Consider the following 24,580-nt stretch of genomic DNA (forward strand, 5'->3'; position numbering starts at 1 on the left):
GATAGAACCGAAGGCAGTAGTCCACTGCGGTCCGGGGATCACTTCAAGCATCAAGTCAACACACTGGACACTCGTGTTGATGCCACCAACCTTATCACCAACACCATCAACCTCATTATCATCGACATCACCAATCTCATCTCCAACACCATCAACCTCATCATCATCAACACTCACACCAGACCTTGGTGTCATCATAACATTGATATTGATCATGCCGAGCTACCCCTGAACGGAGTGTCCACAGAGGTCAGCCGAAACCTACGATAGTATATACAATGAACACCACCTGCTGTCACCGCACAACTTGATAGTCACTGATACCGAGACAATAGCTGTCGCACAGTTTGATAGTCACCGAGTATCTCGACAGACCAACCTGGGTTTCAGGCGCGAGACCCCTGACACACTGCTCCTCCTCCTCATGACCTGGTGTTGACTCCTTCGACACTGCTCCTCTTCCTCAGGGCCTGCCTGCTAGTGTCCTATACACTGCTCCTTCTCCTTTGACTGGTGACAGTTCCTTTGACTCTTGTCTCTTGAGCCCCTGAGTGGTAACCATCTGAGCTTGGTCCTCTTCATGGCTGTGCCTGCTCCTTGAGCTTGGTCCTCCTCGTGGCTGTGCCTGGCCCTCCTCGCATGTGGCTCGGTTCTCCTTTGCATGTGAGTCCATAGGAGTCCATAGGAGTCCATGGTCTCCATGGAGACTGCACTACAACCATGCTCTCTACTGGTATCGACTAGGTCTTCGATACCTGTGCTCCTTCCATATGAACCAGTGACCCTCCTGCTTCTTGAGCATCCAGGCCCATGACAGTGACCTGCTGCTGGGGCCAAGAGGGTTGAGGGGTCTTGAAGGTAGGAGGAGGCATGTGGTGTTGTTCTGAGTGACATGTAAGAAGCATAGCACATTGCACCAGACAGCAGCAACAGAAGATGTTGAGGTCATCAGCCTCTTTGCCCTCGAGGCTGCTGGTGAGAGCATTTCGCATGTCGAAGGGTAGACCAGCAAAAAGGGACTGAACAATCTGCTTTGGAACACTGATACCAGCGATGCATGCAAGGCAAATCTTGTGTTTGTGGTAAGTGTGGTAGTCACCAGTGAGGTCATAGCATAGGGAGCTAAGAGCACTGTGGGCTTCAGTCATGCTCATACTGAAATGATCACATAGGCATTGCCATGCATTGGTACTCACATGGAGCTGAGCATGTTCAATCTTGCCAAGGTTTGTGTACCAGTCCATAGCTGTCAAGTGCAAACACTGCATTAGGACTATGCAAATGGCAGCCTGACTCTTGAAGGCTGCCAGGTCTTGAATGTGATGGCAGAACACTTCGACATTGTCTCTGGCACCAGGATTGAAAATGGCAATCTCCTCGGGTTTCAAGGAACGATCCTTAACGAGAAGCAGCTGAATTGTGGTGATATTTCCATCGCACACATAGTTATGATTGTCATGAGTGTTAGTATGGTTGTCATGAGTGTCAGTACAGTGGTCACACCCATTGTCAGGGTGGCGAGGGGAGGTTCAATCGTAACTATGTTCCTCATGGTTACACTCAAACATGTGCTCATCTCAGGCGTAGTCGGAAGGACATGGAGAAAAGGGAGGTTGGCACTCAGGCACCAATTGATTCTGACCGTGAGGTCCTTGACCCAGGATGAAGGTCTTGAGGAGTTGAAAGGTGGAGGCCTGTTGCTCGAACATGCTGGCCTATCACTCCTCCATGGCGCGATTGGCATGAGCTTGCTGTTCTAGAAGCATTCGAACCCAAGCCAGCATGAGTGGTTCATTGGTGGCAGTGGCAGAAGTGGCTGTATGTGCACTTCCTGGGTGTGATGCATCTGCTTTGGGCATGTTTGGTTTGATCAAAGTGGGAGGAGTGCTTGGGAGGAAGGAGTTCCTTGATGACATTTGCTGATAGGGCAACACCTCTGGACAATCTGGGTTATTGAGTGGTGGCAACAAGGAGCCGCCTTGTGCACGAGTAATGTATCATGGAGTTATGTTGTTTAAGGTGATCGACCATGGTCGAGTTGAAGTTTGTTGTTGTTGTCAAAGGTGGTTGTTGTTGTTGAAGGACTTACGAGTGCTACCAATGTTACGCTATTACGTGTGCAAGCTGTATGCGCAGTGTAATGGTGTAACTAGATCGATTGCTGTAAGAAGGAGACCAGGATGTTGGAGATTACGATCCAGTGCGATGACAGAGGACGACGCAGGGCAGATCTGATCAGAGATCAGGCAGGGCCAATACAGTGAGATGACCAATCTGATCAGAGATTGAGCCAAGCCAATCTCAGCAGAGATTGGGTGCAACACAGTCCCACACATTGTCATGGTAGATCATTAGGTAGGAGTACTCCCACCTTTGGTGTGTGCTGCTCACATGTATATATATCACTCAGAGAGCACTAGGCTCTTGCCACATCCTTCAGTCAATCAAGTATACATGTTTCTGCCTTAAAGAAGTAGTGACATTGTACTCGGACTCTACCCAATTGCCAGTATCGGGACTGAAACTTCTTCAAACTTCAACACAGGATGGAAGCTAGTTTAAGTATCATCATCTGTACAGCAATGATCATAAGAGCAAAGATTTGCAATCTAGGTATCAAACTTTGATGCAAGGTATCAAACTTTCCTGCGCGACGGGTATTCGCGCGAGAGGATATTCGTTTGAGCATTCTCGTACAGTTAGTACTCGCACGAGATAGTGCTCAGGTGTGACAGTATGCTATCGGATGGTTGAATCATTGTCTATTGGACCCTGTCCCCAAACTTCGGGTAGGGACTGTACATGGACTTGAGAAGATTGTAAATGGCTGGCATTGATGGGTTCCAGGGTTACAATGCCCACTCCTCCGCTGCTTCCTTATCCGTGATGAAGGGACGACCGATGGCATTCGCTATGCCATCGCACATAGGGCAACTGCCAGCGATGAGTGCATCCAGTTGGTCACGCAACTGCTGAATGCGTTCTTGGTCCTCGATGCTTCTGGCCAATCCAAAAGCCTTCTTGTTAACAGCTCCATCTGCGCCATTACCAACTGCATCCGAGTCAGACGAAGCCACCATAGCAGCTGCTCTTCTCTGTGCTGCTGTACGCGAGCCTGCCACCCAGTCTGTTGCCGGGTTCGAGAACGGATCCAGCGGAGCTAACACTCTTCGACCGCCAGCGACACTGACACTGACACCTGCCGAGATAGCGCTGATCACGGCATCCGGAACCACCAGTTCTCGAAGCTTGTCCAGTCCCACAGCTGCTGTAACATTGCCCAACCCGCGAGCGCCAGCTTGCAATCCGCTCAGACCAGCTTGTCTTGCTCCCTGTGCGACGTTGGCCACCGCCTTTGAGCCGTCCTTGAGGAAGCCCATGTTCGCCAATGCCGAGCTTGGTAATGCGGGTACGAGGCCGCTGGTGAGCGCCGAGATCTGCTGCTGCAGTTCGAGTAGCTTCCTCAGACTGCGCGTCGACATGGTCTTGGTCACCTCGCCGATTAGGCAATCCGCATGGAAGCCGTGTCGGCAGGGGAAGATGTAGAACTGTCGCTGTACTAGCATCTGCATGCAGTGATGGCACTTCTGATCCGGATCGATGGTGACGAATCGTTCACTCAGCTTGGCGATGTCCTGTTGAATGGCAGCTGCTGAGCGAGAGGCTTCGTCCATCTCATCCTTCAGCTCCTCGATGTGCGTGGCATAGCCTTCCAGCGCCTCACAGATGTCATCTTTGCAGTCGTCGATAACAGCAAAGTCTGGGAAGAAGGGCAGCACATCTTCGATCGAGATGAGATCGGTGCGGCGCAAGAAAGCCATAGCTGCCTTGATGTCGGCTGAAGTGCGGACGACTTCTTTGGCGACCCGAAGCCAGAGCTTCTTGCGCAGATCATGATCCATAGTCTCAGCCATGTCCACATAGCTGCATGCTAGCTCGATCCCACCTTCACGAATGGCAAGCTCGACGGCCGACTTGAACAGGCCCATCTTAGCAAAGATGCGTACACACGCTTCCATCTGTCCTTGCGACAGGCATGTTCTGAGCGCGTAGTCGAGGTCAAAGTAAGGATGACCTGTGAGCGGATTTGGCTTTGCCTCGTCGATGAAGCGCAGTAGTTTCTGCTTCGTGTCTTCGCGCTTAGGGTAGCGTGATGAACGTCTTGCCAGCAGTGTCAGCAACAGGTTGTGAATGGCCGTGTCTTTGTTGCCATTCTTGCCCGCGACGATGGTGCTGAGGTATTTGACAGCATGATCGGTCTCGCCCAGGTCGAGCTCAGGCTTGTGCTGCAGCAGTGCCGGTATCAGCTTGCGTGGGTCAAGCTTCCGTTGCCTTGTCCAGCACTCGACAGTTTGAGCGGGGGCATGGCGCATCAGCACCGAAGCGAAGCTGTAGTAGAGCTCCAGCGAATCCTGCTCGTTGATGGCATCGATGGCCTTGGTCCACTGCTTCGCTTGGATGTGGTGACGTACAATGCGTTCGTGGTCGCCAGTGACGGAGGCAAAGTGCAGATAGACGTCGGATCGACCGTGCTTCTTGGTGAGATCAAAGGTAGTGCGGGGATCGAGGAGCGATCGGTACGTCGACAAGAACTGATAGAGCTCTTCGGTAATCATCGTAGTCTCGAGGCGGTAGTTGTCGACATCTTGGCTGGCAGCTTCGGCAGCAGCAACATCTTCGAGTTGGTTGATCTTGCTGAGGTAGATCTCGGCGAGCCATGTTGCGATCATGATGCGTTGCGCAATGTCCTGGTTTTTGTCGAGCCGTTCGAGGCGCATCACTAGGTAGTAGCGAAGTGCGTCTCGTTGGTCTGCATCGGTGAAGCGCAGCACGATCTCTTCAAATGCACGCATGAACGTCTGCGCATAGCACTGCGCTGCCTGGATGTACTTGCCCTCTGCAAAGAAGCGATCACCTTGGAACGAAAGTACTGTGCCACGCTGAATGCCTGGTTTGGCAAACTTGAGCGCTGTATCGTAGGACCCGCGATCGAGATAGACGCGCCAGACATGTCGGTCTTCATCTTGCAAGACAAGCTCGAAGATACTGGCGTCGGTGTAGATCCAGTAGGTCTGCTTTGCGACATCGACAGCTGTGCCAATGACGCGCTCGTTGGACTTGAGCGGAAGCGCTTCTTCGAAGATGACTTGATCGTCAAGCGAGCTGATGGCCATCACGCGGTCTTGATAGAGCAGGACAAAATGGAACTCGGTGAGTGCAATGCCGAGAGGGATCTCGGTGATGGGTGCTGCACCGTTGCCAAAGCCGCTGTCGTCGCCATTCGAGGTTGTGCTGATGCGACAGCGACGTTTGTTAGGGTTTGCGTTTCCTTCGTCTTCGATGGTGATGGCCGGGTAGGGGAGCAAATTGGCTGACTCAATGACGCTGTCGCCGGCTGTTGCGTTCGAAGGATAAGAGAGCAGCCCGTGATACACGCCTGGACCAGTGAGCCAGGCCAGTGCCGAGGCATGCTTGACGGAGGATGGAGTCCATGTATGTAGCTCTGAGTACGGTAGATCGCCTGGAAGCTCGGACTTGAGATTTGGTGAGGCGTCTCCTCGGTACGGCAAGAAGAGCTTGCCGTACATTGAATGTGAGTCAGAATCGTCATTGCGGGCTTTGGACAGCACACCGACAAACTCGTAGATACGTGTGCTGGTTGTTGCTATGACGACCGCTTGCCGAAACTCGCTTGACGAAGAGTTGCTGGAGTCATTTGCACCATTGACAGCAGATGTCTGGCTAGAGCGTGGAAAGGTCTCTGCTGCGAGGCCAGTAACAGGCTGTCGTTCGGGCAGGGTGGTCATGTGTCTGACGACGCGATCAACATCGCCTCTTTCAGCACCATTGCCGGCAGTTCTGCGCGCAATCTTGTCAAAGATGTCGCCATCGTCTGGATCAGTACCGACTGGTGCTGTGATGACGACTCCGTAGATGTCTCCAGACCGCGTACCGATGAGGATCTCTCGTGTGGTCGAAAGCGCAGGCTGGTTGTTGGATGTGCGATTGTGTGATGACGGCGCCGACGACCCTTGAGCGTCCTTGTTCCATGCGACACTTTCGATGATGTGTCCTTTGAGTTTTGGCAACAATCGTGCTTTCTTCCATCCGCTTGCCCAGTAATAGTTGTCGCCGTTGCGCATAGCTAGCAGGAGGTGAACGCCGAATGGATCGCCATACATCTTGTGAGGACCTATTGTGCTTGGATCTGGTGGTGGTGCATTGCGAGCTGATCGAGGTGTTGGTGGGATCGGGACATCTGCCTCTTCTGTTCGCTCTGGGTCGTCGAGGTTGATACGAACAAGCTTTGGTGGAGCAGCTGGGAAGGGATTCGCTGCTTGTGATGGATTCGGATAGGAGTAGAGACACATGGTAAGTATATTTGACGATACTGTCATAAGTGCTAATGGTGCTGAGAAGGCGTACTGGACCCTGCCAAGCTGAAAGATGGGGTCTGAATGCGAGGAGGGGCCAGCATCAGAAGAGATGAAGCCAGTCTCGAGGGCTGAGATGGGGTCGAGCATTGATGCACCAAAACCTTCACTGTAGGCACCATCTTCATTGTCAGATCCACGACCGTTGCTAGGCTCGAAGCCATCGTTGACAGAGTCATAGGGACCGGACGCAAAGCGCGACCCGTTTGGCTGTTGACGGTCGGAATGAATGCGTCGATTAGCCGCCAATGGCGACGACGAGCTCTGCACAAAGTCATCGAGCATTGTGCCAGCTTGATATCATAGGGCATGAGATGCTTGATGGTTGCCAGTGCCTTTCGCGTGGTCTTATGTCAGGTCGAGGAGGGAAGGCAAGGAGCTGGGCCCGGTCGATGTGAACTAGTGGAGTGAGCGATGGTCTCGACTCAGCCTGCGCTTTCGTCAGCACAACTTCGGCCCTGCCGTTAAGGCGAGAGAAGCAATGTGACGATCGAGATTGGTCGATGTCGGAAGGAAGGCTGAAGATCTGATTGCGAAGAGAATGGTGTCGTATCCAAAGGTTGGCTCTTTCGGCTGTGAGTGTGCGTTAATGGCCCATCCGTAGAGTACGACCCTTGGATCATCGCCGATGCAAGAAAAGACTCCTTTTGCACGCGCTTGCTGCTGAAATCGGGCTTGGACCCCGATGCCGTGGAGAGAAAAAGGGAAAAACCGAAGCAGCGAGATGACGGTGTGATGCTGTCTCGCCCATTTTTGGCGACCGCCACAACACAGACGTCTTTCGCCAAGAAGATATGTTGGTAGGGATTTAGAGTGTGTCAGTTATCTCAAGCCGGATAGCTTGCAAACTTGACCCTTGCTTTCACCTTGATTTCGGTACACCACCATCTTCGTTTCTTACCACTACGTTGCCCAGGATGATGGACGTCACAACGATCGAGCCTCAACGCTACATCCCTATGTTCGGGCTCAGTGGCCTCGGCTTCCAACTGCAGGGTAAGTCTTGTCTACACCTCGTTCGTGTTATGATGTTCGACGGTGCTGACTGAATGACGACATATTGGATCCTCTCGACTCCGATACAGGAGCATTGGTCAACAGCGCGTTCAAAGCCCATTCCTCTATCCTCTCCAGCGGGAACAGCAACAACGAGGTATCGACCTTGACAAATCAATCTTCGGGCTTTGCTACACCCTCACTGTCCTCGTCCACCTCCACCGACACAACAAGCGAGGTCCTCGACCTGGACAACGGTCCATCTCGTTACGCCGCTTACGCGATGCGACTCAAGACCATCATCATTGCTTCGTCTCGTTACGTCGCCTACTCTTCCGACATCGGCGAGGCTTTCCGTCCCTTGACCAAGCCTGGGTTTGTTCGTGGTGCCTACGCTGTTTCATGGACCTACATTCTGGGTGATGTCGCTTATGCCGGATACAAGGCAGCTCAGCAATGGGAGGCGCTTGCCGCCACTACATTTTCCTCCAAGGGCGGCCCTATGCAAGAGTTCCAGTCCGAAGCGGCAAAATCTGCCGAGAAGGCGCTTAGTTCGGCTCGCGAGAACCTGCCTCTGGAAAAGCTTCTTGATGCAAAGACACTCGGTGCTCTCTCCCCAACAGAGAAAGTTGAGCTCCGAAAAAGGCACACACAACGTCTGGCGGCACAAGGAGACCATGCGGGTGTTGAGCCCAACAAGGTATCCGAACCTATGCACGTCGGTTTGGTGATGGCCAGGCGAGCTGTCTTCCAGAGCATTGCGTCCATGGCACTGCCTGCCTTCACAATTCACAGTATCGTTCGCTACTCGGCTCCATTGTTCGCAAAAGCCAAGAGTACAAGAATCCGTGCTGCAGGTCCTACTGTCGCCGGTCTGCTTTTTGTCCCTGCTCTGCCCTTCCTATTCGACGAGCCTGTCGAACACGTCATTGACTTTGCCTTTGACTGGATCCAGGAGAGGCTCATCGGTGGGTCTAAAGCAGCAGACAGGGTCTTTGAGGCCGCCAAGGAGAAGGTGCTTTGAGAATTCTGCTACATCCCATCCCCTGCTAGAGCCAAGTAGATGTGTGTCTCCTCAATAGATACGGTCATAGATCCTCGCCGTTGTCTGTGAACATGGTTTGTGCTGAGGAAAAGTCGGATGAGCCGTTTGACACGCGAGGCGGCGGCAAAAAGGTGGGTGATGTTGAATATAAACGTCGTTTAGGTCCCGATACTGGCGATCGGGGAGAGTCTAAGTACAATGTCACTGCTAGTTTATAGACAGAAACAAATATACTCAATTGACTAAGGGAATGTGGTGAGAGCCTAGTGCTCTCTGTGAGTTATATATACATGTGAGTGGCACTTGCCTGATGTGGGGGTACTACTACTTCATGGTCTATCATGACAATGAGTGGGACTGTGTTGCACCTGATTTCTCCTGAGATCAACTTGACCTAATCAATGATCGAATTGGTAGCTCAACTGGATTGGCCCAATCTGATCTTTGATCAGATTGGCTCTGCATCACCCTTTTACCATCTCATTGGATCATCATTTTCAGCACCCCCTCTTGATCCAACATTCTCCAATGAAATGGTCAATCCAAGTAGTTGTCAAATGTGTGAGAGCATTGGCATGGCAAGTGGCTTTGTCAAGACATCAGCCAAGTTTTCGCAACTCTGAACAGGAGCAATCACAAGTCATTTGTTTGTGATCTCATCATGCAGGAAGAAGTGAGCTATGTCAATATGCTTTGTCCTCTTGAAGTGTTGAGGGTCATTTGCTATAACCCAAGTGCCTGATGAATCGCTATGTAGGACCAGTACATCTTGATCAAAGGTGAGCTCTCCATCATGGGAATAGATATTTGATGTTCCAATACTGACATGTATTCCTGTCATCTTCAACACTGGTTGATCCAGTTCTCGCAGGAACATCGTGGCCCATAAGAGTCCTCTGGCTGCTGTTGCCAATGCTACATATTCAGCCTCTACTGAGCTGTTTGCCACTGTCTGTTGTAGTCGTGAGGCCCAGTGTCAGGGGTCTCGCGCCTGAAACCCAGGTCGGTCTGTCGAGATACTCGGTGACTATCAAACTGTGCGACAGCTATTGTCTCGAGATACTCGGTGACTATCAAGTTGTGCAGTGACAGCAGGTGGCGTTTGTTGTATATACTATCGTAGGTTTCGGCTGACCTCTGTGGACACTCCATTCAGGGGTAGCTCGGCACGATCAATATCAATGTTATGATGACACCAAGGTCTGGTGTGCGTGTTGATGATGATGAGGTTGATGGTGTTGGTGATGAGATTGGTGATGTCGATGATAATGAGGTTGATGGTGTTGGTGATAAGGTTGGTGATGTCGATGATAATGAGGTTGATGGTGTTGGTGATAAGGTTGGTGGCATCAACACGAGTGTCCAGTGTGTTGACTTGATGCTTGAAGTGATCCCCGGACCACAGTGGACTACTGCCTTTGGTTCTATCTATATCCGGACCGCTAACCTGCTATGGGCGCCTTCAGACGTCAGGTAGTGGTGATACAACACACACACTACGATGAGGAGCAACCTTGATAGATTGCTGCTATGCTGACTGAAACTAATGTATACTTATGCTGAAGTGATAACTAGTTATATGGTGAGTAGAGTGGATGAGGATCCACTCGACCTATGATGATGAGAAAGCATGGTTATATACCTCTTCACAGCATCGCCAGCGATGCTGCTCCTGCTCTCTCTCCAGAGAGTACTTTCTTCATCGAGTACTGCTCAGGGGCCTCTCCTGCTTGGCACCCCTGTGCCTCTTGAGTGGTGTCGGCTCCTTCAACACTGCTCCTCCTCCTCATGACCTGTGTCGACTCCTTCGACACTGCTCCTCCTCCTCATGACCTGTGTCGACTCCTTCGACACTGCTCCTCCTCCTCATGACCTGTGTCGACTCCTTCGACACTGCTCCTCCTCCTCATGACCTGTGTCGACTTCCTGTCTCTCGAGCCCCTGAGTGGTAACCATCTGAGCTTGGTCCTCCTCATGGCTGCGCCTGCTCTTTGAGCTTGGTCCTCCTCGTGGCTGTGCCTGGTCCTCCTCGCATATGGGCTCAGTGCTCCTTTGCATGTGAATCCATAGGAGTCCCTGGTCTCCATGGAGACTGCACTACGACCATGCTCTCTACTGGTATCGACTAGGTCTTCGATACCTGTGCTCCGTCCATATGAACCAGTGACCCTCCTGCTTCTTGAGCATCCAGGCCCATGACACTACCCCCCTCTTAAGAGCCGAGCTCCGTCGAGGCATGCTCTGGTCTGGTTCATGCTGACTCCTCCTCTTCCTTGACAACATCGCCCCCGTCATCCTTCCTCCTTCTCTCAACGTCATCCTCCTCTCTCTACTCCTCCTGTTCTCTCTTCCTCTCTCTACTCCTCCTGTTCTCTCCTCCTTTCTCTACTTTGTCTACTCACTCGTCCCCCCTCCGACTCCTCATACTCCTGGATGAGGTCGGGACAGTTGAGGTTCTCTACTGGTTCCCATGAAGCAGCTTCTTCTGAGTACCCTCTCCACAACACCTTGTACTCTGTAGTCCCATTGTGTGAACGCTTGTCGATGAGTGCTTCGACTTCGAAGTCGAGGTCCTCATCTGGAAGTGGTGGCATGGTGGGCTGTTCAGCACGTTGAGGAAGAGAACTTGTTCTTGCTGGCTCGAGCATGGAGACATGGAACACATCATGCACCCTAAGGTTTGCTGGCAATGTGATTCGATAAGCTCGGTGTCCTACCCATTCCTGAACTGGGTAGGGTCCTGCAAACCAGGTATCTAACTTGGGTGTGGGTCTCCGTGTCTTCCAGTTTCAACGGTTGATATAGACCATATCACCCACCTTAAACTCGATGTCCTTGTGCTTCCTGTTATACTGGTCTACTGATCTCCATTGTGCCTCTCTGATCTGCTCTTGGAGGTACTTGCAACGCTCCTTTCCATCCATGAGGTACTCGAAGCGACCTGGATCATTGACTCCTAGTCGTTGAGGGATGTCAGGATGAGCTTTGGGGTTCCATCCATAGCATGCAAAGAATGGTGAGACACCAATGCTGTTGTGGACCGTGTTGTTGTATACAAAGGCCGCAGTGTCCAGCAGGTTGGCCCAGTCATTCTGCTCATAGTTGCAGTACATCCTGAGATATTGCTCTATGACCTGATTGACTCTCTCTGTCTGACCATCAGTTTGAGGATGGTAAGCCGTGCTAAGTGAGTGCTTCACACCCATTTGCTCTGCAAATGCCTTCCATGCTCCTGATATGAACTGCCTGCCTCGGTCCGAGACCATGTGATCTGGATATCCAAAGAGTCTAACCATGTGTCCATATAGCAATACTGCAGTCTGTTTGGCCGTGACTGTCTTATGGGTTGGAGCTAGTATGGCAAACTTGGTTAACCTGTCGACAATGACTAAGATAGAGTCATAGGTCTTAGAGTCATACTTCCTCAATGGTGGTAGTCCTTCGATGAAGTCGAGGGATATGGAGCCCCAGGGCCTGTCTGGTGTTGCTAGTGGCTGTAGCAAACCATATGGACGATGACGAGGAGCTTTGTACCTAGCACATACAGGACAACTTGCTACATAGTCTGCAATCCAAGCTGTCATGTTTGGCCACCAGTAATGACGTTGAGCTGCCTTGATGGTAGCATCTCTTCCTACGTGTCCAGCAGTGATACCATCATGGCATTGGGTCATCACCATGAATCGCAGATGCTCTACAGAGAGAGACTGTCCATCTACCTCTTTGGCACTCCTTGAGTGTCGGTTGTTGGTCCTCCCTGGCATGATCACTTTGGGGATAACCAACCTTCCTCCACTGTACCATAGGTCGTCCTTGAGTTCGAAGGGCTTCTTCCTATGTATCTCCTGTAGCTCTTGGTCTAAGGGCTGGAAGATCTTGACCAGGTCTTTGAGACCTTTTGATGCTATGGACTCCATCGAGAGCATAGGGGCCACTAGGGTTGAGTCATGGTCTGCTGTCTCCTTGAACACTCGAGGAGGCAGTAGTTGCCTCACATTGTGATCCTGCTCTTCACCAGCTGGTTGCATGTCTGTCCTTCTGGTGAGAGCATCGGGTTCACCACCTTTGTCTCCTGGTCGATACTGCAATATGAAGTCGAAGTCTGCTAGTAGTATGGCCCATCGAGCCTGTCGACCTGTGATGCATCTCTGTGACTTGAAGTACTTGAGGGCTTCATGGTCAGTGAGGATGACCAGTTGACTGGGTAGTCCAGCTAGCATGTGTCGCCACTGAGTAAGGCAGGCGACCACAGCTAGGAGCTCCTTGTCATGGATTTCATAGTTCTTCTCAGCAGAAGACATCTTCCTAGAGTAGAAGGCCACTGGATGCCATCGTCCTTCATGCTCCTGCTTGAGTACTCCTGCTATAGCAAAGTCACTTGCATCAGTCTCCAACCTTGTTGGAAGGTGGTAGTCGAAGTGCTGAAGCACTCCTGCTGATGTGAAGGCCTGGATGAGCTTGTGGAAGGCCTGTTGGGCCTCCTCTGGTAGCTCGAACTTCTTGAACCGTTCTATAGGCTTTACCAGTGCTGTCAAGGGCTTGGCTATGCGAGCAAAGTGGGCTATGAACCTTCGATAGAAGTTGGCAAAACCCAGGAACCTCTGGATGTCATGGATTGACTCCGGCATTGGCCACTCCTTGACAGTGCGCACCTTTTCTGGGTCCATCTCTATGCCCGTTGGCTTGATGATGTACCCCAGGAACTCAACTGTCTTGGTGTGGAACTCACACTTTGACAGCTTAGCAAAGAGCCTGTTGCTCCTTAAGCGAGTGAGGACCTCAGTGACATGCTTCACATGTGCTTCTTCAGTGTCACTGAAGATCAGGAAGTCATCTAGGTATACTACCACATATATCCCAATGATGTCTCGGAAGATGTCATTGATGAATGACTGGAAGTGAGCCAGAGCATTGGCTAGGCCAAAGGGCATCACTAGGTACTCATAGAGTCCCAACTGTGTGCCAAAAGCTGTCTTCCATTCATCTCCTTTAGCAATCCGGATGAGGTTGTATGCTGCTCTAAGGTCTAGCTTGGTATAGATCCTTGCCTTCCTGAGTAAGAACAGCTGCTCCTCGATGAGGGGCAATGGTGCCCTATTCTTGACAGTGATCTCGTTGAGACCTCTGTAGTCCACACAGAGTCTGAGACCTCCATCCTTCTTTGGTACGAAGAGCACCGGTGATCGTGCCGGGCTCTTCGATGGTCTTATGAACCCCTTCTCGAGGTTCTCATCCAAGTACCTCCTCAACTCGGACATCTCCTTGGGTCCCTTAAGGTATAGGGGCCCTTGAGGTGGCTTCCCTCCTTCTATCAACTCGAGGTGGAGATCATGCTCGGTATGATGGGGCAGCTTGTCTGCTTCCACCTCATCAAACACATCTCGCAGGTGTTGGTATGGCTTTGGTATGTCTGCAGCCGTCGCCACCTTATCTACCTCCACCTCCATCTCGACTCCTTTGTCTGCGCCTGTAGGTACAAACCCAAAGGCCGGGAGTGATGATGGTGGCTCCTCTAACAGCATGAACCCTATGGGTCCATCTTCCAGAGCTGCTCGTAGTATGCGCTCTGCTGAGACAAACTCGTTACCATGAAGGGTTGGTCTCCTCATGGTTAGGTCCCCTGCTCTTGCTGCTTCAGGGGGTCTCCTAGGGGGTCGGTCCTGCTCCTGAGTCTTGAACTCCAGCTGGCCCGTATCCCATTGTATGGTGGGTTTGAGCCTCCGTAGCTCAGTGAACCCCAGGATGAGGTCATAGTCCGCAGTGTCGGCCACTGAAGCTTCGACCACACCCAGATTGTGTGTACCAATAGATACCTGCATGCTCGCAGAACTATTGATGGAGAGTTGGTGCCCGGTGACACCATGGATCGATCTTGTTTTTATGGGTTTTGTGGGTATTTGGTACTTACTAATGAAAGAATCTGAGACTATGGACAAACCAGCACCGGTATCAGCTAGTATCTGAGCAGGATGGTCTTGAACCATTCCAGAGAGCTCCAGTACTGCTTTGCCTCCACTGGTAGAGAAACATATTTGACAATCTTGATATATACAGAGTGATGGCGAGGAGGTTTGTAGAGCAATGCATGCCATCAGTGCATCACCCCACTGACATTTCCCTCATCGTCATCATCATCGTGCTCCTCCTCGTGATCGGGGTCCATGGGTGGCTGGTATGAGCTGAGGTCCATGGCCTCGGGGTCACCCGTCTCAGTGCTGTCTGTGTGGCCATCTCCTGAGTCGGTGGCCTCCTCGAAGGGGTCTGCTGTGGTGGCCATAACCTTTGGTCCCATGGGTCGAGAGCTAAGAGGGTCTACCCTCCTGCTGGGGCAGTCTCTGGCCCAATGGCCGATACCCTTGCATACATGACAGGTGTTGATACCTGATGGAGCAGGGCTTCCTTGCTTCGAGGGTTGGGTGGGTTGATGAGGAAGGGGTCGGTTTAGGTTTTGTGTAGTTGCTTGTGTAGTTACTTGTGCTGGTGATCAAGCTGGATAAGGTTGAGTGGGTTGTCGGATGGGGATCAAACTTTGATTTGGCCGAGACCCAGTTCTTAGTGAAGGTGATGTGGCATTTGGGAGTGAGTGTCTAGCCGAGGACTGCTGTAGTAGCATCCTCTGTCGATCGATCTCCTCAACCTCTCAGTACCACTCCCATCTCTTCCCAGGTGGATTCCTCTCGAACTTCTCCTGTATGCTACAAGTGAGACTACCTCTGAAGAGATCAATCACTAGCTCATTGTCATCTAGGTTGACCTGTCCTTCCAAGTCTCTGAACCGCTCTACATGACGTGTGGCGGCACCAGGAGCATCACTTGTGAGTCTGAGAGCCAACAGCTTGTTGTATGCCTCCATCCTAGCATTGCGTGGGTTGAACTGCTCTGACAGTCGCTCTGTGAAGTAGTGCCAATCATTGAACAACCTTCCTTCTCTAGCTCTATCAATACGGAGCTTGGAGGTCCACCACTCTCTTGCTGTCCCTTCCAGTTGAGCACCCATGTGATTGATCATCCTAGACTGCTCATACACCTGGTTGAACTTAAACCATGCTTCGGCTTCTAGAATGAAGATCTCCATGTCTCGGGGATTGAACTTTGGAAAGGGGGTGGCGATGGGCTTTGACCGGTTAAGCTCTGCCATGATGCTGGTATCCTCCTCGTGGTCCAGGGGGTAAGGGTCCGTCCTAGTCCTGCTGTAGGGGTCCAGCTTAGTCTTGACATATCTTGGCCCAGTAGGTGAAGCATACTTCTCATAGTTGATGTCCTCCTGCTCATCCAGGTTGAATGAGACTGATCGTCTTGATCGTGGAGCAGGAGTAGGAGTATGTGGGTCTCCTATCATAGACTCATCTCCTCCTCCTGCTTGGTCTTCCGAGTGAGAGAGGTCCATTGTCTCCTCCCTACCCAGCTGAGCTCGTTGTAGTCGTTCCTCTCGATGACCCTGCCTAGTAAGCTCTAGCTGAGCTTCCAATAGAGTGAGTAGTCTATCGAGCTTATTGTTGAGGTCTGGGTCCGTCATGGTGATCGTGAGGAGCTGCTTGAACGATCCACTCTAATGTCAGGGGTCTCGCGCCTGAAACCCAGGTCGGTCTGTCGAGATACTCGGTGACTATTAAACTGTGTGACAGCTATTGTCTCGGTATCGGTGACTATCAAGTTGTGCAGTGACAGCAGGTGGCGTTCGTTGTATATACTATCGTAGGTTTCGGCTGACCTCTGTGGACACTCCGTTCAGGGGTAGCTCGGCACGATCAATATCAATGTTATGATGACACCAAGGTCTGGTGTGGGTGTTGATGATGATGAGGTTGATGGTGTTGGTGATGAGATTGGTGATGTCGATGATAATGAGGTTGATGGTGTTGATGATAAGATTGGTGATGTCAATGATAATGAGGTTGATGGTGTTGGTGATAAGGTTGGTGGCGTCAACACGAGTGTCCAGTGTGTTGACTTGATGCTTTGAAGTGATCCCCGGACCGCAGTGGACTACTGCCTTCGGTTCTATCTATATCCGGACCGCTAACCTGCTATGGGCGCCTTCGGACGTCAGGTAGTGGTGATACAACACACACACTACGATGAGGAGCAACCTTGATAGATTGCTGCTATGCTGACTGTAACTAATGAGTACTTGTGTTTCTAAAGTATTGACTAGTTGTATGGTGAGTAGAGTGGATGAGGATCCACTCGACCTATGATGATGAGAAAGCATGGTTATATACCTCTTCTCAGCATCGCCAGCGATGCTGCTCCTGCTCTCTCTCCATAGAGTACCTTCTTCATCGAGTACTGCTCAGGGGCCTCTCCTGCTTGGCACCCCTGTGCCTCTTGGTCGACACAGCTCCTCCTCCTCATGACCTGGTGTCGACTCCTTCGACACTGCTCCTCCTCCTCATGACCTGATGTCGACTCCTTCGACACTGCTCCTCCTCCTTTGATCAGTGACAGTTCCTTTGGCTCTTGTCTCTCGAGCCCCTGAGTGGTAACCATCTGCATGCTCCTTGAGCTTGGCCCTCCTCGTGGCTGTGCCTGCTCCTTGAGCTTGGTCCTCCTCGTGGCTGTGCTTGGCCCTCCTTTGCATGTGAGTCCATAGGAGTCCATGGTCTCCATGGAGACTGCACTACGACCATGCTCTCTACTGGTGTCGACTAGGTCTTCGATACCTGTGCTCCTTCCATATGAACCAGTGACCCTCCTGCTTCTTGAGCATCCAGGCCCATGACACCCCATAGCAGGTTAGCAGTCTGGATATAGATAGAACCAAAGGCAGTAGTCCACTGCAGTCCAGGGATCACTTCAAGTGTCAAAGTCAACACACTGGACACTCGTGTTGACACCACCAACCTTATCACCAACACCATCAACCTCATTATCATCAACACTCACCAACCTTATCACCAACATCATCAACCTCATCATCATCAACACTCACACCAGACCTTGGTGTCATCATAACCGAAGCATTGATATTGATTGTGCTGAGCTGCCCCTGAACAGAGTGTCCACAGAGGTCAGCCGAAACCTATGATAGTATATACAACAAATGCCACCTGCTGTCACTGCGCAACTTGATAGTCACTGATACCGAGACAATAGCTGTCACACAGTTTGATAGTCACTGAGTATCTCGACAGACCGACCTGGGTTTCAGGCGCGAGACCCCTGACAACCTCCTTTTTGTTTGTCAGACCCTGTACCCAGATCATGCCTGAATATGCATCATGTATGATGAGCACATATACAAACTTCTCATTACCACGAAGTGGTCCCATCACATCCATCGAAACCAGCTCAAGTGGTGTTTCTAATCACCTGGGGTGAGCAGTATTCTTTGCTGTGGCTTTGCTACACACACATACATCACATAGAGTTCCAGTGTTGGTGGTGGTAATCAATGGGATATCATGCAAAAGGGTCACTGTGCATGTCTGCATGATGGCATCATGACTGGCATGACCCAATTGCTGGTGCCAGAGATCTGCTTTATTGCAGGACCTGTAGGAGTGGGTCACATTCACCATCCTGGATATGAAAGCAAGGGAGACAGAGGGCTCAGGCATGCTGTTGTCCCATATCATCATGGTGACAGCAGGGTAGCCATCCCCACTTGTTGGTACACAATTGCATGTCTGTCCTTATCCTGTACCATTATGACCTCTTTCTCAAAGGTTACTTTTCCTTGTGCATGCATTACCAACTTTGTGCCGATAAGGTTTGTCACAAGGCCAGGTACAAGCAGACAGTCTTTATAGATCATTTGTTCCCATTGCCACTTCTGAGGGCTGAAGCTCAGAAGGCTGACTGTGCCCCCCATCTTGGTGGCAACCAGTTGTCCTCCATCAGCAGCAGTGATGCTGACTGAGTCCTCCATATCCCTCCAACCTTTCCTGTGTCAAGAAGAGTTGACCATGATGCAGGATGCTCCTGAGTCAAATACAAAGGGAACGAACTGGGGAGGTAGGTTAATGGGTGCCAGTTTAACTTTGGTAAAGAAAGCCAAGACTGGTGCCACATCCTAGTCTTCCCAGTTCCCTTCCATAGGCAACATGATGCAGGCATTTGCACAGCCTTTGGGTGTCACTTTGATCCTTTCTTGCTTCCATTGCACATGGGCTTCAGCATCTGGGCATCTATTAGCCACATGGCCAAGGTCCCCACAAGCCCAGCAGTTAATCAATGTAGCTGCTTGCAATGCAGTAAGTTCAGACACCTCAGCTATAGGGGATAGATGCACAGGTGCACTCTCGGTGGTGAGCTCATAGCACTGACTTAGGATGTCAGCTACACTTTCGGCTGTTTGATCCTTTCCATTGAGTTTTTCATGCAATATAAACACTGAGTTAAATAGTGCATTCTTGTCTGAAGGTAGGGCATGCTTGAGTGTCCTGTAGGGTTAATCTGGCATCCAAGGTTCCTGTAGGTATGTATGAAGCTCTGACACATGGGCTTCCCATTTGGTTAGGAAGTCATAAGCATGACTTCCAATCTGGTCCCAATGTAACCCATAGGTGGCACCACAGAGCTCATACTCTTTAGCAGCGGAGTATGCTTTACACTTGTTTAGTGCCCATTTGAATAGATCTACAGTGATTGGTATTGGTCAATTGCCATATTTGGCAAAGTACTCTGTGTGCAACTTATTTGAGAAGCTATGCATGATGATTGAGCTAAGCATAGAATCAGTGTCCTCAAAAGTCACCACCTTTCAGTCAAGAATGTTTCATGTGAAAGGGACAACTGACAACAAGGTGAATATCTTGCATTGCCAAACATGCATGGAGACCACCCTTGGATCGAGGAGGTCTCATTCATCCCACTTCATTCTGTCATTGAGACCTGAAAGTACCTTGAGGTGATGGTTTGTGATGGCATTAAGCTCTGGAGTAGGCCCTGGCATAGCTTCATACCCAATGAGATGATGGCTGGTGACATTTAAGTCTAGAGCAGGAGTGTTGCCTCTAGCTGACATTGGCGCTTCACTCTTAACAGGGTGGTAGTGTCATTCAATATTCCAGGTGGCTTTGACTGGACCCTTGATCTTGAGGTCAAGTATACAGTTTGCATCCCACTCCTCATTGGTGAGGAAGAGGACCACTCTAGCTCACATCCCTTTACCAAGTTCAATTTGGCTAGCAAATGGACCAAGGTTGTGCATAGCCTTGTAAAGGCTACTAACACACTCAATTAGGATGGATAGAGGTGAGATGGTTTGTTCCTCATCACCTTCCCCCATAGTGTACTTCAGTAGTGTGCCATCTTTTGGGGCAGTAGGGGTACCATAGGTTTCATTTGCTATCTCTTGATTGAACCTGTTTTGGAGGATCTTCAGCAGACATGGTAGGAGATCCTGGATCATTTCGATGAAGTCATCATAGTCTGAGTAGATTGGATTAGACATATTGGTAGAGATACTTTTCGTTGGTGTTGCTGATAGTGTGAAGGAGGCTATCAGATTGGGCTCATAACCTATTGAATATAAACATCGTTTAGGTCCTGATACTGGCAATTGGGGAGAGTCTAAGTATGATGTCACTGCTAGTTTATAGACAGAAACAAATATACTCAATTGACTAAGGGAATGTGGCAAGAGCCTAGTGCTCTCTGTGAGTTATATATACATGTGAGTGGCACTTGCCTGATGTGGGGGTACTACTACTTCATGGTCTATCATGACAATGAGTGGGACTGTGTTGCACCTGATTTCTCCTGAGATCAACTTGACCTAATCTATGATCAAATCGGTAGCTCAACCAGATCAGCCCTATCTGATCTTTGATCAGATCGGCTCCGCGTCGCCCTTTTACCGTCTCATTGGATCGTCATTTTCAGCAGGTGATTCTCGGATCTTCCCCGCATCCGGTTTCACGCTTGCTTCTTCGAAATTCAGCTTGGACCAATACCTCAAAAATACGGTGCTTCCTTCCTTGAGCAAGCCATCTTGCCTTCCTATCTTGCCATCGTCGTCAGCAACACAGCGTGCCGCAGCATCTTGGAAGTCTTCCCTGACCTCAAGGAAGCTCATTGCGCCCATGTGGCCGACCCCTCCAGCATTTTCACCGTGCCGAACAAAACGAGCAACACTCCTCTTCCTTCTACTGGCACTACTGGCCACCACCGTCACTGCGACGGCATCCGCCAAAGTCTATGAAGCGGACGAATACATTCGGCTCAACCGGCACTCTCCACCACGGAGCGACATATCCGACACCAACAAAACAGTCCTCGCCTACATCACACCATGGAACCCAAAAGGTATGGAATTGGTGGACGAGTTCGCCGAAAAGATCGACATGGTCTCACCTGTGTGGTACACCGTCATTGTTTCGCGCTCTTCCCCGGTTGCTGCAGCCAAGGAAAGATGGAAGGAGGCCAAAGGCAGCGGTGATGCTGAGTACGTCTTAAGCGGCGGTCCGACGAACAAGAAGGAGGAAGCATGGTTGAAGCGCAAGTTGAAGCCAGGGTCGGAAGTGCAGATCGTCCCTCGCTTCTTTCTAGATGGATGGAAGCAGAAAGACTACGCCAACTTGCTTTCGAATACCAACAACTGGAATCGGATAGCCGACGTCATCGCTGATGAAGTCGAGAAAAGAAACTACGATGGTGTCGTACTGGAATCTGCAGCGACTCATCTTCTCTTCGAGCCGATACAGACGCTCGCTTCTGCCCTCAAAGCCACGCCAGGAAGGAATGGTAAGGCGAGAACGCTGACAGTAGTACTGCCACCCTTACGAACGAAGCACTCGTTGGGCGGAGAGAAGCCCGACCGAGTCCAAGACAGCCAGAATCGAATGATTGCACAGTCGGTTCCGCAGTTGGCGCAGGTCGTCGACTACCTCTCGATCATGACCTACGACATGTCTTCCGCAGGTGGTCGGGTCAGCGGCATCTCGGGCAAAGAGTTTCCGGATGGCAGTCCATTGAGGGGAGCAAAGAAAGGCAGTCTCAGACAGCCCGGTCCCAACACGAGCCCAGAGTGGATCGAGCAGAACATGAACATGATTGAAGACGCGACTCGAGCTGCAGCAAAGGCAAAGCTGGTCAAGACCAAGAAGGAGCGAGAACAGGAAAAGGATCAAGAGGCCAGGCAAGAAGAGGCCAGGCAAGAGAAGGAGGAAGATGTGGAGAAGCTGAGGCACCCAAGCAATCCTTTTATCTACGACGACTTTGCCGCTACAGAAGTGCTGGATGAGGAAGAAGAGAAGGCGAAGGAGAAGGAGAAGCAGCTTGAGGAACAAAGGGAGGCTGTGGATGAGCTTGCTTTGATTAGAGGCAAGCTCTTGATGGGTATGCCCATGTACGGGTATCGGTATCCAGTGTTTTGGATCGACAAAGCTGCGGGCCATGGGGTTCCAGTCCCTCCTCCATTGAACCCTGACCAGGCGAAAGAACTCCTCGCTCGCGCAGACTCATCTTCGGACGCAGCTGTCCTGCCTTTCCTGCGTGGACCTGGAGAGGCTCTGACCATGGATAGCATTGTCTCTGTTCTGACTGACAATGATGGCGTCATTGTCGACACGCAGGAAGGAAATGGAGAAGGGTGGTTTGACTACGCAGAAACCATTACAAAAGAGACGCTAAAATCGAGGGAAAGCCTTGGAGTCAAGGAAGGAGATCAAATCTATTGGCGCTTGTACTTGCCACTGCCATCGGCAACAGAGACGAGGCTGACGGCACTGAACAATAAAGCAGAGCTGCAAGCGGGCTTGTCGTTCTGGGAGCTGGGTCAGGCCAGCCCGATTCTCCTGAATGATCTGTAGTCGAAGCCCGTAATCAATGCAAGCGCACATCGAGAGTGTATGGGAGTGTAGCGTGAATTGAGACGAGAAGTGTACAGCAGAGTGAGTCGGGTAGCTAAGAAAACAGTGAGAATGGTATGGGATGGAGCACAGCAGTAATCTGGTGGAAAACGAATGCGAGAGAGACGGTTCCAGCGGTCAGGCGAGCGTTAAAGCGAATCAGATCATGCGAGCAACTGTCGGAAGTAAGGGTGGACAAGACTGCGCTTGGCTGAGGTCCTTCCTGCTGGATCGTAGACGAGCATGCCTTGCAGCAAATTCAACCCCGCTTTGTCAAGACTGGGAACGGCATCCCGCAAAGGCCTGCCTGACCACTTGGGGAAGCTGTCCTTGTAGTCGGGCAACTGCTGCACGCCCGGCCAAACATCATCAGTGGGAGTGCCGAGGATACGGAAGATCTTGAAGATCTCGTCAATCTCGGAGTCGCCTGGGAAGAGAGGATGTCGTCTTGCCATCTCTGCAAAGATACAGCCGACTGACCACATGTCGATGGCTGTGCTGTAGTGTCGCGAGCCGAGCAAGACTTCGGGAGCTCGGTACCAGAGGGTGACGACTTCATGTGTGTAGGTGCGGAGAGGAATACCAAAGGCGCGAGCAAGACCGAAGTCGGCAAGTTTGAGGTTACCTTCTTTGTCGATCAGCAAGTTCTGGGGTTTGAGATCGCGGTGAAGGATGCGGTGTGCGTGGCAGTAGTAAAGACCTCGAATGAGCTGGTATGTGAACTTGCGAACAATCTCTGGACCCATGCCTTCGCCTCCCCGATTCCGCGAGACGTTGTCCATGTATTTGCGGAGGTCGAGGTCGAGGAACTCGAAGACGAGATAGAGCTTGCTCTCTTGATGGACAATGTCGAAAAGCCTGCGCGGACGAGGAAACAGCATCGGAACAGAAAGTCAGCAACTTGATGCGCGAAATCACATGGGCTCTCTTCAACTGGATACGTACCTGACAATGTTGTCATCGCGAAGCTCTTTCAGTAACGAGATCTCGCGAATGGCTGTGGAAGGGACACCCTCATCTTCGGCTTCAAGACGAATCTTCTTGAGCGCAACGATGCGGCCGTTGGCGCCCGGTGTGAGATCCTTGGCCTTGTATACGACACCATATGTACCTGTGGCAGGGTCGGCGCAGGAAAGTATTGGCAGGTGTTAGCAACAAAAACCAAAGCACACTGATAGGTCAGAGATGACTGCACTTACCTTCTCCGACCTTTTCGATCCTCTGATAGTTATCCATGTTGTGTGAGGATAGAGACTGGAGTCGATGAGCTGCGTGTGAATCGGTGGCGTGATTGATGGTGTCGAGGAGAGCCGCTTCAAGTATGTAGTTACGAAGCTGCGGGATGTCCGAACTGGCTGAGTAAACGTCCGTAATCACGACTTGCTGAAGGTGTTAGTCGAAAGGCAACGGGCTGGAAAATGTCGATAGAGAAACTGGAAGACGTCTCAGTCGGGTTATGTCCGAAGCTGACTGTGGTTTGGTGTGATGGTGGAGGTCAGACGGCCGGCGAATCCGAAAGAAGCTGTGATGATGTGATGTCTCGAAGGAATGTATGTGACAGTTGAGAGTTCAACTCCGTTGCAGTCGAGAACTGTGTCAATCTCAAAGCAAAGCAACTCACTCGACTGGCTGTCTGCTGCCCCGGCTTGTCCGAGAGAGCGTATGAATTCGCGCGGCGGAGGTCACAGAGTCACGCAGAGCTCCAAGGAAAAAAAGTGTTGGTCTCTGATGCCCATGCCAGCCAAGGAATAAACGCAGTCAACGCGCCTGGACCGATGCCAACACGAAATCCAAAGTCGAAACCAACACCTCCCTTCTTGCCTGTCTGTGCGTTGAGCTTTTTTTCGCACGTCAGGCACGCTGCTGCCGCTCGGGCTCGCCGAAGTCGGTCAAAAACGTCCGATTAGCAAAGGCTCACCAGGCCCGATCAGTTGTCCGATACAGCCACTATTATGCTGTCAAAGCCCCAATCTTGTGCTTTGCCGAAGGCGCTCAATTTGCTCAGCATGTTCAGGGTCTTGCGACGCTCGGGCCCGCCGGATCAACCTCGTCGGCAACGCTTCCACGTTGGATTGACCCATCACTTGCCTCATCAAGTTGAAGTCCCACTTCACCCACACCTTGGAGCCGCTCTGTTTCTTTTGCCTACCACCATCTCGATTCAATCTATGTTGAGCGGACTGACGCGAGCTTTTGCCAGTCGCACGATCTCGCCCTCTCTTCTGCCTTCCTCTAGAATCACTTTCCTTCCTTCCTCAACAGTTCCATCAGCACATACAAAACGCTTTTTGGTCTGCACCGCAGCCAGC

General features: G+C 51.1%; 6 protein-coding genes across 6 annotated transcripts; 2 read left to right on the forward strand and 4 right to left on the reverse strand.

Annotated features, from left to right (window-relative positions):
* Positions 1-2,849: 2,849 nt before the first annotated feature.
* On the reverse strand, positions 2,850-6,719 carry UHO2_05832 (uncharacterized protein; the record flags this gene model as incomplete). Its single annotated transcript, XM_041558731.1, has 1 exon — positions 2,850-6,719. One exon carries the CDS (start codon positions 6,717-6,719, stop codon positions 2,850-2,852), a length of 3,870 nt encoding a protein of 1,289 aa, XP_041414665.1.
* A 632-nt stretch (positions 6,720-7,351) lies between these two features.
* UHO2_05833 (uncharacterized protein) lies at positions 7,352-8,454 on the forward strand (the record flags this gene model as incomplete). Its single annotated transcript, XM_041558732.1, has 2 exons — positions 7,352-7,430; positions 7,520-8,454. 2 exons carry the CDS (start codon positions 7,352-7,354, stop codon positions 8,452-8,454), a joined length of 1,014 nt encoding a protein of 337 aa, XP_041414666.1.
* Positions 8,455-10,301: 1,847 nt separating this feature from the next.
* On the reverse strand, positions 10,302-14,459 carry UHO2_05834 (uncharacterized protein; the record flags this gene model as incomplete). Its single annotated transcript, XM_041558733.1, has 3 exons — positions 10,302-10,676; positions 10,878-11,198; positions 11,295-14,459. 3 exons carry the CDS (start codon positions 14,457-14,459, stop codon positions 10,302-10,304), a joined length of 3,861 nt encoding a protein of 1,286 aa, XP_041414667.1.
* A 4,031-nt stretch (positions 14,460-18,490) lies between these two features.
* Positions 18,491-19,873, reverse strand: UHO2_05835 (uncharacterized protein; the record flags this gene model as incomplete). The annotated part of the gene is made up of 4 exons (XM_041558734.1): positions 18,491-18,860; positions 18,915-19,056; positions 19,312-19,397; positions 19,581-19,873. 4 exons carry the CDS (start codon positions 19,871-19,873, stop codon positions 18,491-18,493), a joined length of 891 nt encoding a protein of 296 aa, XP_041414668.1.
* Positions 19,874-20,504: 631 nt separating this feature from the next.
* Positions 20,505-22,232, forward strand: UHO2_05836 (uncharacterized protein; the record flags this gene model as incomplete). Its single annotated transcript, XM_041558735.1, has 1 exon — positions 20,505-22,232. The coding sequence occupies one exon, from the start codon at positions 20,505-20,507 to the stop codon at positions 22,230-22,232; it is 1,728 nt and encodes a 575-aa protein (XP_041414669.1).
* Positions 22,233-22,435: 203 nt separating this feature from the next.
* Positions 22,436-23,507, reverse strand: UHO2_05837 (putative cyclin-dependent kinase 1; the record flags this gene model as incomplete). The annotated part of the gene is made up of 3 exons (XM_041558736.1): positions 22,436-23,129; positions 23,217-23,382; positions 23,471-23,507. 3 exons carry the CDS (start codon positions 23,505-23,507, stop codon positions 22,436-22,438), a joined length of 897 nt encoding a protein of 298 aa, XP_041414670.1.
* Positions 23,508-24,580: the final 1,073 nt, after the last annotated feature.

Source organism: Ustilago hordei (assembly GCF_900519145.1).
Source record: "Ustilago hordei strain Uho2 genome assembly, contig: UHO2_contig_15, whole genome shotgun sequence".
Taxonomy (NCBI): domain Eukaryota; kingdom Fungi; phylum Basidiomycota; class Ustilaginomycetes; order Ustilaginales; family Ustilaginaceae; genus Ustilago; species Ustilago hordei.